Source organism: Astatotilapia calliptera, chromosome 3 (genome assembly GCF_964374335.1).
Source record: "Astatotilapia calliptera chromosome 3, fAstCal68.1, whole genome shotgun sequence".
Lineage (NCBI taxonomy): Eukaryota > Metazoa > Chordata > Actinopteri > Cichliformes > Cichlidae > Astatotilapia > Astatotilapia calliptera.
Genome location: NC_137424.1, coordinates 39,654,867 through 39,671,326, shown reverse-complemented (window position 1 = coordinate 39,671,326; position 16,460 = coordinate 39,654,867). Strand labels below are relative to the sequence as shown.

The 16,460-nt window shown below is 38.3% G+C and overlaps 2 protein-coding genes across 2 annotated transcripts; both read right to left on the bottom strand.

Annotated features, from left to right (window-relative positions):
- Window positions 1-2,312: 2,312 nt before the first annotated feature.
- LOC113012315 (homeobox protein Nkx-2.3-like) lies at window positions 2,313-4,004 on the bottom strand. Its single transcript, XM_026152428.2, has 2 exons — window positions 3,698-4,004; window positions 2,313-3,418 (listed from the first exon to the last, which is right to left on the bottom strand). The coding sequence occupies exons 1-2, from the start codon at window positions 3,894-3,896 to the stop codon at window positions 2,874-2,876; spliced, it is 744 nt and encodes a 247-aa protein (XP_026008213.2). The 5' UTR covers window positions 3,897-4,004; the 3' UTR covers window positions 2,313-2,873.
- A 606-nt stretch (window positions 4,005-4,610) lies between these two features.
- LOC113012308 (homeobox protein HMX3-like) lies at window positions 4,611-7,833 on the bottom strand. Its single transcript, XM_026152416.2, has 3 exons — window positions 7,430-7,833; window positions 6,749-6,946; window positions 4,611-6,066 (listed from the first exon to the last, which is right to left on the bottom strand). The coding sequence occupies exons 1-3, from the start codon at window positions 7,677-7,679 to the stop codon at window positions 5,639-5,641; spliced, it is 876 nt and encodes a 291-aa protein (XP_026008201.1). The 5' UTR covers window positions 7,680-7,833; the 3' UTR covers window positions 4,611-5,638.
- Between the last annotated feature and the right edge of the window lie 8,627 nt (window positions 7,834-16,460).

Here is a 16,460-nt window from a genome sequence, read left to right as displayed (position 1 = left end):
CAGACTAAAAGGGTGAATGAACAGGTTAACAGCGATGGGGCCTTGAATGGCTGTGACAGGGAGAAAGCAGCAAGAGGCTCCATCTCTGAAGGGGGAAGTGACCCGGAAACGGTGAGTAAGTGCAGCTTGCTGGACCCTTTAGGAAAAATCTCTCTAGAAGCAGTGATGCAAGTCTACCTAAACACACATTTCTCTCACTGTTTATGCACAGATGCTTTGCTCTGCTGTACAGATAGTGGAGCCACTGCTTGTCACTTATAAACCTCCCAAAAAAGTTAAGCAAATGCTCAAGACTTCAAAATAAATCTTTCTTTCTCCGTTGTAAAGAATAAAAAGAGCTTCTTTCTTGTTGAACTTTACAGTCTGTGGCAGTATTATGTGGCATTATAACACTGTGGATGCAATGGGAACATATCAGGGTGGCATCTTACTCCAGGCCACCTAAATCGTGGTGTGTTTGTTTTTTATGAAAGGATTTGGCCCAGATTAACTCGTGTGGTCTGAAAATATGTGTGTTGCTGCAGCAAGCTGGAAAATTGATCGGCAACAAGTGCTGCAGGGCGTAACTGTGCAGGAGCCAAGTCTTAATAATCACTTTTTAGTCTTTTGATTTGCTCATTCACTTACAAACTTTCTCTTTTTTTTATTTTCCATGAAATACATAATTCATAAACTTACATCTTCTGTATGAGAAAAATCTTTAACTTTGTTACAAAATTAAGAAAACTTTATAAAACTCACAGATTTGGTCAAACTTGCCGTACGAATGGACTGTTCCTTATTCACACCTAACTGTACATCACTGTAGGCTCTAGATAGATAGATAGATAGATAGATAGATAGATAGATAGATAGATAGATAGATAGATAGATAGATAGATAGATAGATAGATAGATAGATAGATAGATAGATAGATAGATAGATAGATAGATAGATAGATAGATAGATAGATAGATTTTCTAAGTAAACTTTTTAAGGTTTTTTTTTTAAATAAACAACTCTTTGGTTTAATAAAAAATCCTGCAATTTTTATATGCTTACTTATGTTGTTTGCAATTGTTTTTTCTAATTCAGTGTTTTCATTTGATGGTAAATTAATTTCAGAATAATAAAACGAAAGAAAATAGGCTCAACACATAAGATATCTCTGTGAGCATTTTGAATATTCTCTTTTTGTTTCCTCTTTTTTTTTCACATCTGTGCTGAAACTGAACAGAAAAAGTTGCTTATTCTTACCAGAAACAGGTCTTTACTCATCTCAGCGATTTGTAATATTTACTAATACTGTGTCTTATGCTGAAAGTGATTCATTCAAATATGAATTTGATAATATTCATTCATCGCTTAACTTCCGAACTTACAAAATCTGCATTACAGCTATTACAGGCATTTATTTATTTATATTTGGTGTCAAACACTGTTCAACTTTGTCTCTGGAAAGTGCTTTCTAAATAAACTTCTCTTCCTTGGTTACTTTCTGTAGCATATCAGTCTAAATTAAGACAATTTATTTGAAGGTTGACAGGCTTCTACAACTTTAAATTTTCTTCTAACTAATAAATCATTCAATTTATATAAATATTTTTTATATATTTAGGATTTGGATTTTTCAATGGAGAGTTGTTACAGAGCTTTTAATTAAACACCAAGAAGTTGTCATCTGTTTAAACACATTTCTGAGAGACAAAATGAGCTTCCTGACAGCTCTGCGGAATAACAGGGGGAATGAACACACAAGAAGGCACTAACAGAGACTGTAAAGCTTCTGCAGATTTTAAAATACTTTTAGCAGCACGTCAACACAGAGGTGATAACTGGTGATCATTATTCAGCTTATGGTCTCTGCTTTTAATATTAGGGATAGCAAAGGAAACACTAACCAGCTAATTTACTTAATGAGCAAGAAAAACAGACGATTCTTTTCTTCTTCTTTTTTTTTGTGGTACATTAGTTAATTCGGTTCAAACTGTATAATCATAAGTTGGTTTAACTACTAAATTTACAATTCGTTCACTGTAAAGCAAATAGTGTGCCCCGGATTTCTCAGCTCTCCGTTATTGAACTTTATTTTTCTCCCTGCAGTGATAAAGTCCTGACAGTCTACTATAATCTTTAAATACGATCTAACGCTGAATAAATAATGCGAAACGACTCTTACAAAGTGAAAGGAAAAGTAGGAGTATGAGTTAATAAATAAATAAAGGATTATTAAAAATGCAATCTGGGCGTGTTTTGGTGTTATCTGTTGGGTTTTGTTGTTGTTTGTTTTGGGGTTTTTTGTGTTGCTGTTCCTGATACAAGTCAACACACATTTAAAACTGCAAATGTTACACGTTTTATTGCAAAATATGATCGTCGTAGAATAACCGTCTTCACAGTTTAACAGTCTTATAAAAGTGAAAACAAAAGATAAAAGTTGTTTTTAAAAAAAAACTAAACAATGATAAGGCCATATAAATACAAACCAAGTGTTGCTCCACAGGAAAAACAATGAACACACACAAACAGAAAGTATTATTGCAGGGTAGTAAGGCTGATGCAGCATCAGGAGTTTAACGTATGGTACATTCTTTCAGATGACATTACTGCGCAAAGGAAAACTGCTCCGAGGATTTGAACGCATGCACAATTCAAGATGATAAACTCTGTATATAAAATTCAATAATAATAATAATAATAATAATAATAATAATAACAATAATAATAATAATAATAGTGATAAACCAAAAAGTGGCGCATGCACGTTGAATTAGTTGATATGTTGACAACTCATTTAAAAAAAAAGTTAAAAATGAAAAAAGGATCAGACGTATCATGCAAAAAAAATTTGGGCTGACTGTAAGTCGGAGTGTCCACGCACCCAAGAGACAACTCAACAGTCTGCATCAAAGAGGCCAAAGTATTTGCCAGTGTTAGAGAAGTAAATGTAAGGCGCGGCGTTTGCCGTCGGGTACACGACAGGGAACGGTATGGGTAACAAACATCCGCCCAGCACGCTGCTGTCTTTGTAAAAAGTTGGTAATTGCACGTTTTTTCCTGCCTCTGTAAAGTGATCGGCGGCCAGCGGGCCCTCCATGTCCGTGGACAGCTGTCTCTTGAGCTTGTTGCGGCGGTTCTGGAACCAGATTTTCACCTGGGTCTCCGTGAGCTGCAGGGAGCTCGCGAGGCACGCTCTCTCCGAGCTGCTCAGATAGCGCTTCATGTCAAAAGTCGCCTCGAGTTGAAATATCTGTCGCTTGGAGAAGATGGTGCGCGTTTTCTTCTTTACCATGGCTTTGGAGTCCACAGTCTGCTGCTGCTGTTGTTGTTGGTGGTGGTGGTGCTGCTGCTGTGGCTCCTCAGCGCTGCACTCATTTTGCGGACAGGATCCAGCGGTGAGCGGCGGTGTGTTTCCCCCGCGCTGAACTCTGGGCTTCACTGTGAACGGAGCGACAAGATGTGCTTTGGTGCAGCGGTAAAGGCAAACGTAAAAACACCTGCGAACAAGCTCAGCAACATTCCAGTAAAGCAGACACAAACCGGCGTCCTGTAAGCGCTTCTGCATTTTCGCACAAATAATTTGAACTTTGAGCGTTTTTTAAAAAAAATATTTTGATCTTTATCGTTGTGCTTCTAAACAGATTAATTAGCCTAAAATTTCCCTTTAATTCTATGAAATTTACAGATATGGTATTTGGGTATATCCGTCAGAGTTACCTGTCTCCTCTGTCCTTCGGACGTCCCACACATCCTCACATCGCTCCTCCAAAACATTCTTACATCCACCGTCTTTCTGCCCGTTTGAACAGTCCAAATCTCCACTTTCTTGCGGCCTCAGGTTGAGGATGTTGTCAATTGTGAAGGTCAAACAAGTGCTCCGACTGGGGGCATCCTCTTTGCTCATATTCCCCGGCATTTCATTTGCTCCTCCGAGAAACCCGAAACACCGACGTCTCTGGACGCTCCGAGCACCATTGCTCCTCGGCTGCCACTAGAGCACAGAGGAGCCGGTGCGCAGTAAATCAACGACCCGGAAGACTGCGGTTTAGCAGCTTTTGATTGGCGAGGTTGAGGGGGCAGATGAGGGCGGGATGCAGATTTACGTCTGGCTGCCATATTGGAGGTTTGTGCGCTTTCTTGCAGCCTGCTTTCCCAGGAAGTGTGCAAAAACTAAGAGTTTGGAAACCTTACCAGTTGTTTTATTTATTTATTATTTATGTATTTATTTATTTTAGATACTAAATACTTTTTAAAGTATCTCTGTAAAGAACATTAACGTGTCATTTTGACAGCATTTTAACTACTGGCAGCATGAGAATTATGTAACCCGACAATGGGTTAAGGGGGCGCATAACATAGCCAAGTTTAACACAATAAGCTGTTCTAATCTCGCCTCCAACATTGCATATCTCAGCTTAACCTCATTGTTCTTTTTTATTTTCTTTGAAAATGTTACTCACACTATCAAAAACTATTCATCTCATGTGATGCCCTCTTTTCTTTCTTAATTGCCCCTTGGGCATAAGTTGGGGTTTTTTTACATTTTGAAACCCACATACAACCTAAATTCCAAATAAAGATGCCAAATAAACAGCTGATGGCCAAGAAACAGGAAAGAAACCACGAAACGCCTTGTGCATAAAATTTTATTCACATGTGAACATAGAAGTGTACAAAACTCTGTATTAAAATCATCTTAAATTAACAACAAAAAACAAAAGTGTCAGTCAATCAGTGTTGCTAATAGCCTACCCCTGCTAACAGCTATCAAAAGTCACAATATCACAAACACCATACTGGCTTTTATTTCATAAATGAGCTACATTTTAGCACTCATAGGTCACGTGTGTGGGTTCAAATTTCAGAAAGAATTGAACAGTCTAAAGCCACGTGAGAAGATGAGTGTGATGGGAAACTCAGCAGTGCAAAGAAAAACTTTTTCTGTAGCATGTGAATATAAGTTGAAAGCATAAAGTATAGAAAAAAATATACAAAAATGAACTTTTGGTCCTGATTTTTGTCCTCAGATGATTTTTCTATGTGTAACCTGATTGTTTACAGTAATTTGTGTTTTCATTTCCAGATTTTTCTTATACATTTACAAATTAATGAATTCCCAAAGTATCTTTTTCTTTGTTTTAATTTTTTTTACATCGCTTTACACACCATAAACATATTGACTCTTCCAAGTACGTGGACCCCTATATTTTCCAGTGACAGAAATCATCGCAAAATAAAGCTTTAGTTGGAAACTGTGTGACTATGTGTGTGAAATGTCCTCAGTAAAGCACAAAGAAGGATGGTGGGCAGCTTGAATGGTCCAAAAATATCCATCACAATTTCCATATTTCTAGTAATACTAATTTATTCCTGGTAGTGCTAAATTTGGTACTAAAGATTAAAAAATGACCTTTGCTTACAATAAATTGATAAAGGTTCTGCTAATGATGAGGAAGTTTAATGCTGAAAGTAGACACGGGCACCTTGATCTAAATGTACTTCCAGAAAACATCCAAAGGAAACATTTCAACAGAGGATGACAATGCTCAGTGCACTGCAGGGATGAACTTTACTGAATATTCTAACATGAACATTTTGCAGCATCATTATTTGATTCATGTGAGTCACAGGTATACGAGATCTCTTCCACTCTTTAAGTCACACCAGCCCGGTCATCTGTGGCGTTATGAATGACACCGGATGGGTGAAGTGGCCAGACAGCGGATAGTTAACAGAGTTAGAGAAGCCAACTACTGGATGTGACACGTGGGGCAGGTTTGTCAGTGTCAGCGGGGTAGTGACGCTCTCGCGATACAACACGGGAACTCTAACCACCCTCTGGGCGGCGTACGGTGCAGTGGTGCTGCTGGCTTCTATATCTGCCGTGATCTGTCGTTTCCACTTGTTCCTGCGATTTTGGAACCAGATCTTTACTTGGGTCTCGGTGAGCTGCAGCGACGCAGCCAGCCCAGCTCGCTCCGAGCTGCTCAGGTAACGCTTCAGGTCGAAGGTGGACTCCAGCTGGAACACCTGGCTTCGGCTGAACACAGTGCGCGTCTTCTTCTTTCGCACCACTGTGATGTCACCTGAGGCCAAGAAGAAGCAGTGTCTTCATTTAAAAGTTTCTTAGCACACATCGCAACAGTAAACATTTTATGTATATTTCTAGTGTTGCATTTACAGACCATGTAGCTGTTAATTGATCAAATTCATGCTAACAAGTCTCCAGGTGAATATCTCCAAATAGGCAGTACTGCTATGTAATACAACGAACTATGCGGTGCTATTAAGCAATTTGCAATATTTAAGCTAATTTAATGTTCATATAGCATTTAGATATAAAGTTTAATATTTGTATTTTAACCCGTTATGTAATGTCTCCATTCAGTTACTAAATGTATCATCCTTTGCTTTTATCTAATTTCTACAACAAAATAAAAATCAAATCAAATAAAACATGTTGCCCTCTTCTGCTGTAACTGGCAGAGCAGGGTATGGCCCTCAGACCCAAGAAATGCTAACTGCACCCCTGCTCTCTAATGCGAACTTTTGAAAACTTGGGTCACTGCTGCTGTCAATGCACCTTATCGGAAAGAAAATGCACCTAACCAAGAAGCTCTGCAAATGCTGCTTTTTTAAAATCGAAAAAATAAAATTCCGCTTGAGTGAGTGTGTACTAGAACGGCGCATGCGTGCTTATAGCAGAGCACAAGACTATTTGGGTTTTTTGTGTGTCTTTTCAATGAATTACGTGTACTTTGAGCTCACCTGTGTCACAGCTGTCCCCTAGAGAGACGCAAGAGGAGCGCGTGTCTTCCTCTTCCTTCTCATCTGACAGACCGTCGCCTTCCTTCTCGGCCGGTTTGTCATTCTCCTCCGCCTTTCCCGTTAAAGTTGGGGAATCCCGTTCGCTGTTTAGCACGGGGTCTACGTGTTCGTGCGAGCGGCTGGTTTTGCAAAGAAGCCCTGCAAAGGATGTCGTGAAAAAAGAAAAAAAAAGTTACTTTAAATCATCCTACACACTGTCAGATTTGTGCACAGCGGGGAATTGCTCGCATTCATGCTGTCTGTCCTCTCCAAGATTATAAATACGCATCAGCTCTTCGCTGCGGGTCTATTTAAAGAACAAGAGGGAGATTGTTGTGAGATCGTTGTGTGGATGCCAAATGCTGTTGGCTTCTACACGGCTGATAATCGGAGAGTGAACCCTGACCATGCGTCATGTCCACTTTTGCCCCATTGAGACCCCAAAGCGAGATGCATAAATCATAAATGTTAGATGTGGGGGTTTGTGTGATGTTTGTTTATCAATAATAAAATGAGTTATATATTTTAACCCGACTCTTGTAAGCGACAAACAAGGAACAAATCGTCGAAACAAAAACGAACATTTGTTATTTTCAGTAACCTTTTCGATGGGACGAAAAGGACGGTCAGGAGCAAACTCACTTCTCGAGCAGCCATTCGCTGTGTTTGCAAATGTTCCGCTCCCGTCCGACCTGTCAGTGTCGCTCAGACGTCTCGTTTTCAGACCCGGACACATCCCCGGGTCGTGACCAGTAAGTTTGAAGCTCGGAGTCTCCGCTCGCTCCTCGGCTGAAGAACGTCTTCCTGTAGTTCCCAGCAAATTCTCAATGTAAAAAGATGAACCTCTCGATGGAGGACCGGATTTCAGTCGCGGTGTTTTATCATCCAGCATGATGACTTTATGACTCCGCCAGTTACAAAAAAAACACCCTTTTAAAATCCACCACACGTAAATTTTTATACTGTCATTCCTGGGAAGGCGTCTTATCTCGGGCCAGACGAGTCTTCTGCGCGCAGACCATCCCGACGCAGTCCATGTGAGGACAGCCTGCTACAGTTACGAGAGATACACAAAGCAAATTCGTTTCGGGTTTGAGCTGAGGGCAAAAGGCGAATAGGAATTACTCCAGGAAATACCCGGACACGGTCTCGTAGTTTGTATGCTCTCGTGTGGGCTGTGCGATAGTCTGCCTTGAGGGACCGCAGAGATGCTGTATTTAGGTCAATTAGGGAGCAAACCAAGGCAGAGATACGTTGTTGTCCTCAGGGCTGGAGATGGAGAAAGCTCCATGAAGAATGGCACAGTGCACAGTACCGCCTATTGGTTACTTTTGTCCATGCACACTTTATATTTACTATTCACAAAATAACTCTGTTACACTCAGGTTTCACTTTCTTGTCCATAATGACACAGCAAAGCAAACGTTTCCCACAGAAATGCTATTTTTATATTTCATTTCATTGGTTACTAACGTCCAGTTATTTGCCTTTAGATAAAACAGGGATAATAGACATAAATAAACCGTAGTAAAACATTTCTTTTTCTTCTTAAAATAGCAGAAAAACCCAAGACTAAGCATGATGTATAATGTATGGACACTGTTATAGGAGGAGTATGAATCATAATTGTATCATTGTGCGCTAATGCTAATAAAAAGCAGATGCTGCTGATGTGGCATTCATGGCAAATCAACAACGTGCGTCAGTGGGGAAAAAAAACTCTTACTGCGCTCAATTAACCGTGTACTTCAAGTGAAAAGTTTGGTTTATCTTAAATTAGATTGCTTGTTTAAATCAGTTCTCAGTAGGTTTGCGGGTCATTTCCCCTTTTAAAAATAAAAACAAAAGAAAAAAAACTGCTTTCCCCAAGACATCCTCATTCAAAACTTCAGCATCTATGGATACAAAAACGTTTGTCACAAAAAAAGACAAAGCACCTACTGGACACAAGAAGCAGCCTGCTTTTTTGAAAATTAATTTTGTGTGTGTTGTAACACCAGTGAGATGTGTAACCTTATAAAGTGTTGCTGGCAAGTTAGAAAGTTGTAATGAGACAAAGTTTTACAAGCCCATCTTTTAACCTCAGCTTAAGGTAAGCACAGGAAACATCCAGTCTTCAAAATATGGGTATAATGTAAAATCAACGTTTCAATGTCAAACTCAGTGAACCTTAAAAACTGAAGCAAAGTAACAATAAGAAAAACTGATTTCTGTATTTCTCAGTGCAGTTTGATCTGAAGTATAACTTCAGAGAACAATTTACATTTTGTAAAAAAGTGACATATTCTGCTTATTCATGCGGCCTTTGACAACAGTCCCAGTTTCCTGCCTCAGAGGGTTAAAAGTCAGATCAGTGAGTAGCTTTATATCAAGTTCAATAACAAGAGAACTTCAAACATGGCAAAAATTAGGATAAGGCAGAAGTATTTGACCACGGTTAAGAACTCTTTCCAAATCCTATGAACATTCGACTATTCAAGGAGAAATAATGTATCTTTTATTGAGAGAAGCCCTGCATCACCTTGGGTGCCCATAGATGGACTGGCTGTGTGCTGTAACTTAAAATGAGTTAATTAATGCTGAAAGTGGAAAATACTTAGTCAGCTATGAAACTGTGAACAGCGGAGTCAAACACAGCCGTGTTTGGAGTTGTAATAGGATTTAAACACTGTGAAAAGCTTACTTTCATCTGTAAGTAGCCTTGAACTAATGCTCAGAACATTCCAGGCTGCAGGATTTTTTTCAGGCTGCGAGCTGATCAACTTTGTCATACTTACCCTTATTTTCTACATATTTTTGCATTTGAAAGAATCACATCAGAATACAGCATGTATTCAGAAACAGAAAGAAAGAATGTGAACATAGAAATGGAAACAAATCTTCAAATCTATGATCAGACTTTAGAGAAGAGAAGCAAAGAGCAACAAACACTTCTCAGAGAAAAGTGTGCAACACCCCCACCAACATTTTTAAATCTTCATAATACAGCCCACTACTTATGGTACAATTTCCCACATTTACCATGTAATGCTTTTGATTTTAGTACATCTATCTAAAATAAAATAAGTATCTAAAATACTTAGTGGTTCTTACTTAAACAAATATAAGTATTTTTCATTTAATAATGGGGTGTTTTTAAGGCCAGGACAAGCCATGTTTCCTGTTCTTACCTTGTAATTACACTTTTGCAATCGGGGGTGCTGGCTGCACTAGAGTATCCTTCTTTTTTGTGTAATAGAAGAGTACAGTGGCAAAGCGTATTCTCCAGCTATCACCCAAAAATGTATCTGGAAGGTACTCATTAAATTTAAAAAATATATTATTTATTTATTAATTCATTGATTTATTTGTGTCTCCTTCATTTAAATATACTGTGTAGGTAAACACCAATGGAAAAAATACAGTTTAATTTTATATATATGTCCTTTTTAAACTCCCAGTTATTATTTATTTGGTCCGTCTTACATTTTACATATCATCAGGAACTGATAAGTATATTTAGGGCAAAAGGTAAACCATAAATTCTGGTAAATGTTATGAAGTTGCATCTTAATTTGCACGAAGTATGAACTTAATTACCAATTTACAGTTTAAAAAATGTGATTAAATTAATGTAACAGAATGCCAGAAATGCATTTGGCTTTCTGTAAGGTGTGATGATGTTCATGTACTGCTTGCAGTTGTGATGGTAACATGTCAAATCTCACAATTTTGTTCACAGTTTGAAACTGTTGTTCTTAAATACATCTTAGTTTTAAAATGAAAAATGTCCAACAGTATGAAAACATTCATATTTCTTTGTTAATGGGAGGGTTTAAAACACCAGTATCCAACTTTTAGGATTTCAATCTCTATAAAATTCTGAAAATATATATATAAAAATATATATATTAACGAGGACTTTGTTTTTATAACATTTCATTTAAATAACCAAAACCCTCACAAATGTTGCCACCTTCTCATTCAAATGTTGCTGAATTGGATTCTGATTGGTCCACAGGAGCATGACATCATGAAGTTCTAATGAGGTCCAGCCCACTTTGAGCAGTGACAAAAACACAGAAATGAGAAAGGAACCAACTGTGTGAAATAACGAAAACTTTTACAACAGTCACAGAAAATGTGACGCTCACGTGGGACCCATTCACGTCTACCAAGCTGGAAAGTTGTTTTCACTGTAACCAGTTGGTATGTTTTCCATTTCAATATCCTTTTAACCTCAAATATTCATTACTAATAAATAACATATTCAACAAATAAGAAGATTTTATGTACATTTAACAGAAACTACTTTTCTACTTATCTCCACCCTTTTCATGCATGAATTCATTTAGTTATTTATTTGCCGTTCACATTAGGTAATTTAGAAAGATGCTGTTTCTATATGAACTTATAGGTCAGTAGTTCAAAAGCACACGTGGAGGCTTGTCAGAGAGCATAATCTGCCTTCATCCCATTGTTCTTGACCTCCTTCCTGAGCTATGAAAATATGGAGGGCCCAAGTAATTGTGCTGATGCTTGAGTCTACGGGAGGAGTCGACATATCTGGGTACCTCTGCAGTTTTTCCCCAACAATGATTCAGCCAGGTGCTTTTGGGCCAGCTTGAAAAATGACCCCTCGCTGGAACATTAACATAACACTTCCTGTCCTGTCTCGCCCTATTTTGAGGAACAGCACAGAGGTACGTTCAAGATCACTTAATTATGGCTGGCATAAGGTACAGATTATGCAATGAAGAACCCAACCTCTAGATTACATTCTGTACTAATGCAGATAAACAACTCCTTTTTCTGCTTCCTAAAGTAACATTTTGAATTCATTAATTTAAGATTGTGGAAATTTATTAGACTATTATTTGCAGTGTGAGAAGACACCCAAAAGATTTAATACTATAATTTAAAGATGTGTGATTTCATGTCCTGTACTAATAATTTTACAAAAGAAAACTGTTAACAATGAGGTTGACATATCAGAAGTATTGTGGTGAAGGGTCCCTATTTTGTTAACATATTTAACATAGCCTATGTTAATTAGCATTTCCTTCTTTCTGTCTGACAGCTTGTGGTGCCAATATTTTACAAGTCCATTGCTTTTTTTATATGAAGTCTTAAAAGTGACAAAAGCTGCCTGATAAATGTAGCCAAGTACAGAAAAAAATATAAGCTTAGCATTTATCTGGCGTGAAATATAAGCACCCAAATCCCCTTAAACTGCACTCAGGGGCTGCACTTTGCCACTTTTTCTCTCTCTTTTTTTTCAAACCAATGGCCTTTTGCTGCTTGAGCAAGTTTTCAATTAAACAATAAGAAATCCAGTCCTCAAGATTGCTTTGATTTCCCCAGCACAGCCTGTCCAGAAATAAATCATCATAAAGCGTATTCAGATGATATTCCAATCCTGTATCTGTACTGCTAGTTACGTTTGTCTTTCAGTATACATCATCAGAATCAGTGCATTAATAGTCTGCTGCTGGGGGATCCTCCACATCATTATTTCTGGCACTGTAATGGGCCACTGTGTCAATGCAAACTGTTGAGGTCAAAGCCATGGCCCAGAATGCAGGAGTGTATATGAGGTCAGTAAGGTCCAGACATCTTAGGTCGGTCTTAAAAGAGCCAGTCAACCAGAAGGCCCCTTTATGCCACAATGAGCGTAGAGTTATTGACGACGTTGTCTGGTCTTTCAGGCTCTCCTGCAGCAATCGCCGTCGACTGTTGATTTATTTCACCTTCGTTTTTTCATCTTTCTTTCTTTTCAAGAACCAAATTTCTACCAATCAGATGAGATTTAAAGCATGCCGTTTCTCTGGCAGTTTGTGTCAAATGGGTCAGCGCTGGGCCCTGCATGAAAACAGACTTCCAGGCTCCCGCTGTCACTTATCAGAAATGCTTCCTAATCTGCGTTTTATACCTGTTCAGAAACTCCAAAAAGAACACTCCAGATTACAACCATCGAAACTGACACATACTTCTCCTGCTTAATCCCTATTAGCCTTCACCTCACTGCACCCTGAGCCCGATTCATTGGAACGAACCAAAAGGCATTCTGGGAGTTGTTTGTTTTATTGCAAAAGCTTTTACGCTCTCACAAAAAAATCTGTTAGGAAAAATGAGTTTGCTGTCTTTAGTTTTGCTTGTTTGAATTTTACTTGGCAGAAGCCTGAAAGCAAAACAAATCCAAGACTCGGTAGAAATAAACCAGTGATGCCTGTTTGTTTAACCCTTGGACGGCAAATTAACCCCTGTTAGAGCCAGCTTGTCAGTTCAGCACAAAGGAGCGAAACGCTTGATATTTTAAGCACATTGTGGGCTATTGCCACATATCCCCACCCATCAGTGCAAATATAAACACATAAAACCTTCAGAAAAAATGCCCATCAAGACTGTCTGAGAGGTTTGTTTGTGCTCAGACATGACACATTCAGGGACTATCCACACATTTCCTGCGCAACATAAAGTAACCTAAGATAAATTCAGCCACTGGAGACGTGTTTCATCCCTCTGGGCTGGGGTGAAAATCAACCGAGCACTTCTTGTGGAGTACAAGTATATCAGCTGATGGGCCATTAGATCAATGAGAAAACATCAGCTTAACTGTAACACCACTAATGTCTTTAGCTGTAATAAGACATGTTTACGCCAGTGGTTTATACCTGATTAGTAAATGTTTATATCTTTATCTTCAGTGTTAGTAATAAAGTAATAAAGTACAAATACTTTTTTTAAACTGTAATAAAATTTTCAAGTATCCTGTGCTATAATTGAATATTTATTTTTTTCTCACAAATTTTTACTTTTATTCCCGAATATTTTAAAACAAACGTTTTTAGGTTCTACATCTTGCGTTTCAAAGAAAGGCTCATCGTTTTGATTATTTCACATCACTGTGCACCTTCCACTCATCAAACTGGTTTGAACTTACACAGAGAGAACAACAACATAAAAAACACATAAAAACAATCCCTAATAATCCTATTGATGCATTCTCAATCATCCAAGAAAGTGAATCCCTAATAATCTTACGTGATGAGAGGACATAGACAAAAAGCTGTAATTATGCATCATTTAAACCACTATGCATTGTGATGCTAGCTGAAGCTACAGCTGCTATATTTCTCAGGGAGAGAAAAGAACAAGAGCTAACTTCAGCTTGGAGAAAGATGTAAGAAAGACAAGAGACGGTAGAAGAAGAAGAAGGCGTATTTTTAAATGTAAGGACCGTTAGATTTAACTTTCTAGTTTGATAAATTTAAAGCTACCTGCTCCATAATACACTATAATGGACTGGTGCAGAGTGGCCGTGGTGTTCATGGTCAGTGTGAGGTTACATCAAGGGTAGCAGACATCGATTTAAATTTAAGCTGATTAGCTTCGCTCACTGAAGTCCACCTTTGTACCACCCATGATAGCTCATGTAACATCTGCTATCCTGTTGAAAACAGCTAGCTAAATCCACAAGGAGCAGCAGCACAGCTCGTCTCATCACAGCTTGTACACAAAATCTGTTGGAGCTCACAACAGAAATGTGTGAGGCTTGTTTCTAAGTGCTTCTTATTCCTCACACTGCACCAGTTGTAACCCATCTTAGATTTCCTCCACCCCCGATTCCTATTTAAAAGCCCTGACTGTGCAATTTCATGTTTTTGGGTGGGAAAGCAGAATCACCAGTGTAGAAAGGTAGAGCTAATATTTTTATTCCCTTTTGTTTTTCTTTGCTTGTGTTCTATGTAACAGATGTTCAAGCTTTGTGATTTAACTAAAATTAGAATTTCGGTTGAAATAAAATTTACTTTCCCTTTTAATAATATTGTTTTTATTATTATAATAATATGGAAAGTTCTGGTTCAGTTAACTTGGCATAAAATCGCTTGTAGAAGATTTAGTTTTTCATGTATATGCTTTGGAAACACTCCAGAAGGTAAATTTCCTCCACTTTTTATTTTTACTTGAGTAAAAATGTAGAATCACAACTTTTTTACACAAGTATCTGTACTTCTACTTAAGTAGAAACAAAATCAAATCCCCACTGACTTGGTTGCACCAGTGTGTTGAAACAGAGCCTGTGTTTGGCACACTTAACTGAGTGGTGATGATGGACCTTTCTGGGAGGCTGAGTAATTTAGAAAGTAGGTTACTACTGCTCAGTCTGAGCTTTTATTGGAGGAGACAGTATGTGATGTCAGTGCAGGCTCATCCATACACAGCCTGATTTAGGCACTCTGTTTGAAAATAGATGTTGACAGTTTCCTGACACTTGGTACTTATCTTTGTTTCATAAAAATCGCGGAAGTGGAGAAAAAAGTGCAAAAATGAGCGAATAACGCATTAACCTTAAGAAAAACCATAAGAAAAATAAAATATAAATAGAATAAAAAAAAGACTGTGTTTAGTTTTTCATAGTTAGGAAATCGGTAAAACGCATAAAAGGGACCTGTAAAGTTTTACGAAGACAGAAAATTAAATCGTCCTCTGTTTCCTGAAAAGGACAATCAAGGAAGACTTGTTGAAAACGCTCAAATATAAATAATTTTAAAAGGATCCTGAAAATAGAGCTTTCTGTCCATGCTTGTGTGCCCTTTTTGAGCAGTGCCCTGGTTGCACTCGATGTGACCCTGGGGTCTGAGCTTTGTTTTCACATGCAAACTTTAATAAATCTGTTATAAAAGCAAGGGGAAAAAACCCGAAGATGAAAACCTTCAAACAGAGAAATCGCGTGAGAAAGACGCTGAGCGCGCTCAAGGTAGCAGCTGACTGCCGTGGAGAGTGCACTGCCCCCCGAGGTCAAAGCACTTCTGTCATATTAGCTTATGCACAGGGTCCATATTTTTCAATAAATCATGGCCCTGAAGGATAGCTGGGAGTGCTCAGGCTATTAGAGCTGCAGTCAGTGCTGCCTGCCGGGGATCCCCAAACCACACACCGCGGAATTACACCTAATGAGGAAACTTACTGTGAGTGCCAGATTTTAATAGAACTATGAACTTTTATTAAAATGTTCAAATGTTTCCAGTGATTTTATGGCTTTTTCATGTAATGCAAATTAAAATGAATTTAAATCACGATCATTAAAAGAGCAAACTGACAGAGATGACAGTATTTGGATAGGTAGTTATACAGTTATAACGGGAAACACTAGTTATAGACATATCCTACAAACTTTAAAGTAAATAAATAAATAAATACATTAAAAAAAATAATAATAATAGTTTATTTTTTTCCCTTTCAAAATAAATAAAGTAGCAATTCAAGTCCACTGTCTGTTTCTCTAAAATTGGGGTCGAGCTAGGTCTCCTCGCAGTCTGACGGACGTCTGATTAAACATACATGCCGAGGGGCACAGCAAGAAAAACCAGAAGCGGTATGAAAGATGAAAGAAGTCCATAATGCGTGTCTACAGGACAGATTTCCACAGAAAGTCTCGTTTTTGCTCCTCTTATCACGCAAGTCCTCTTGGTGACCTCACTGCTGCTGCCCGGGGAATCAAACCCACAACCTGGACTCCAGTCACCGCCCAAACATGACGACGGAGGCTAATTTATTTATTTTATTTCTCTGTTTTTGGTTAGTAAGAGGGTTTTTTTCCTCCGCAAAAAAACTAATTTATCAGTGTAACACTCACAGTGTCATCAAGGCCCAACAAACAACAACTTGAACTGAGGAGCAAAGAAGCAAA

Coding starts and splice junctions, on each gene's coding strand:
- LOC113012308 (XM_026152416.2), bottom strand. CDS start 7,679: ATGCTGGATGATAAAACACCGCGACTGAAATCCGGTCCTCCATCGAGA. Junction 6,947..7,429: donor AGCGAATGGCTGCTCGAGAA/GTGAGTTTGCTC, acceptor CATCCTTTGCAG/GGCTTCTTTGCAAAACCAGC. Junction 6,067..6,748: donor AGGGGACAGCTGTGACACAG/GTGAGCTCAAAG, acceptor TCTTGGCCTCAG/GTGACATCACAGTGGTGCGA.
- LOC113012315 (XM_026152428.2), bottom strand. CDS start 3,896: ATGCCGGGGAATATGAGCAAAGAGGATGCCCCCAGTCGGAGCACTTGT. Junction 3,419..3,697: donor CCGAAGGACAGAGGAGACAG/GTAACTCTGACG, acceptor CTCCGTTCACAG/TGAAGCCCAGAGTTCAGCGC.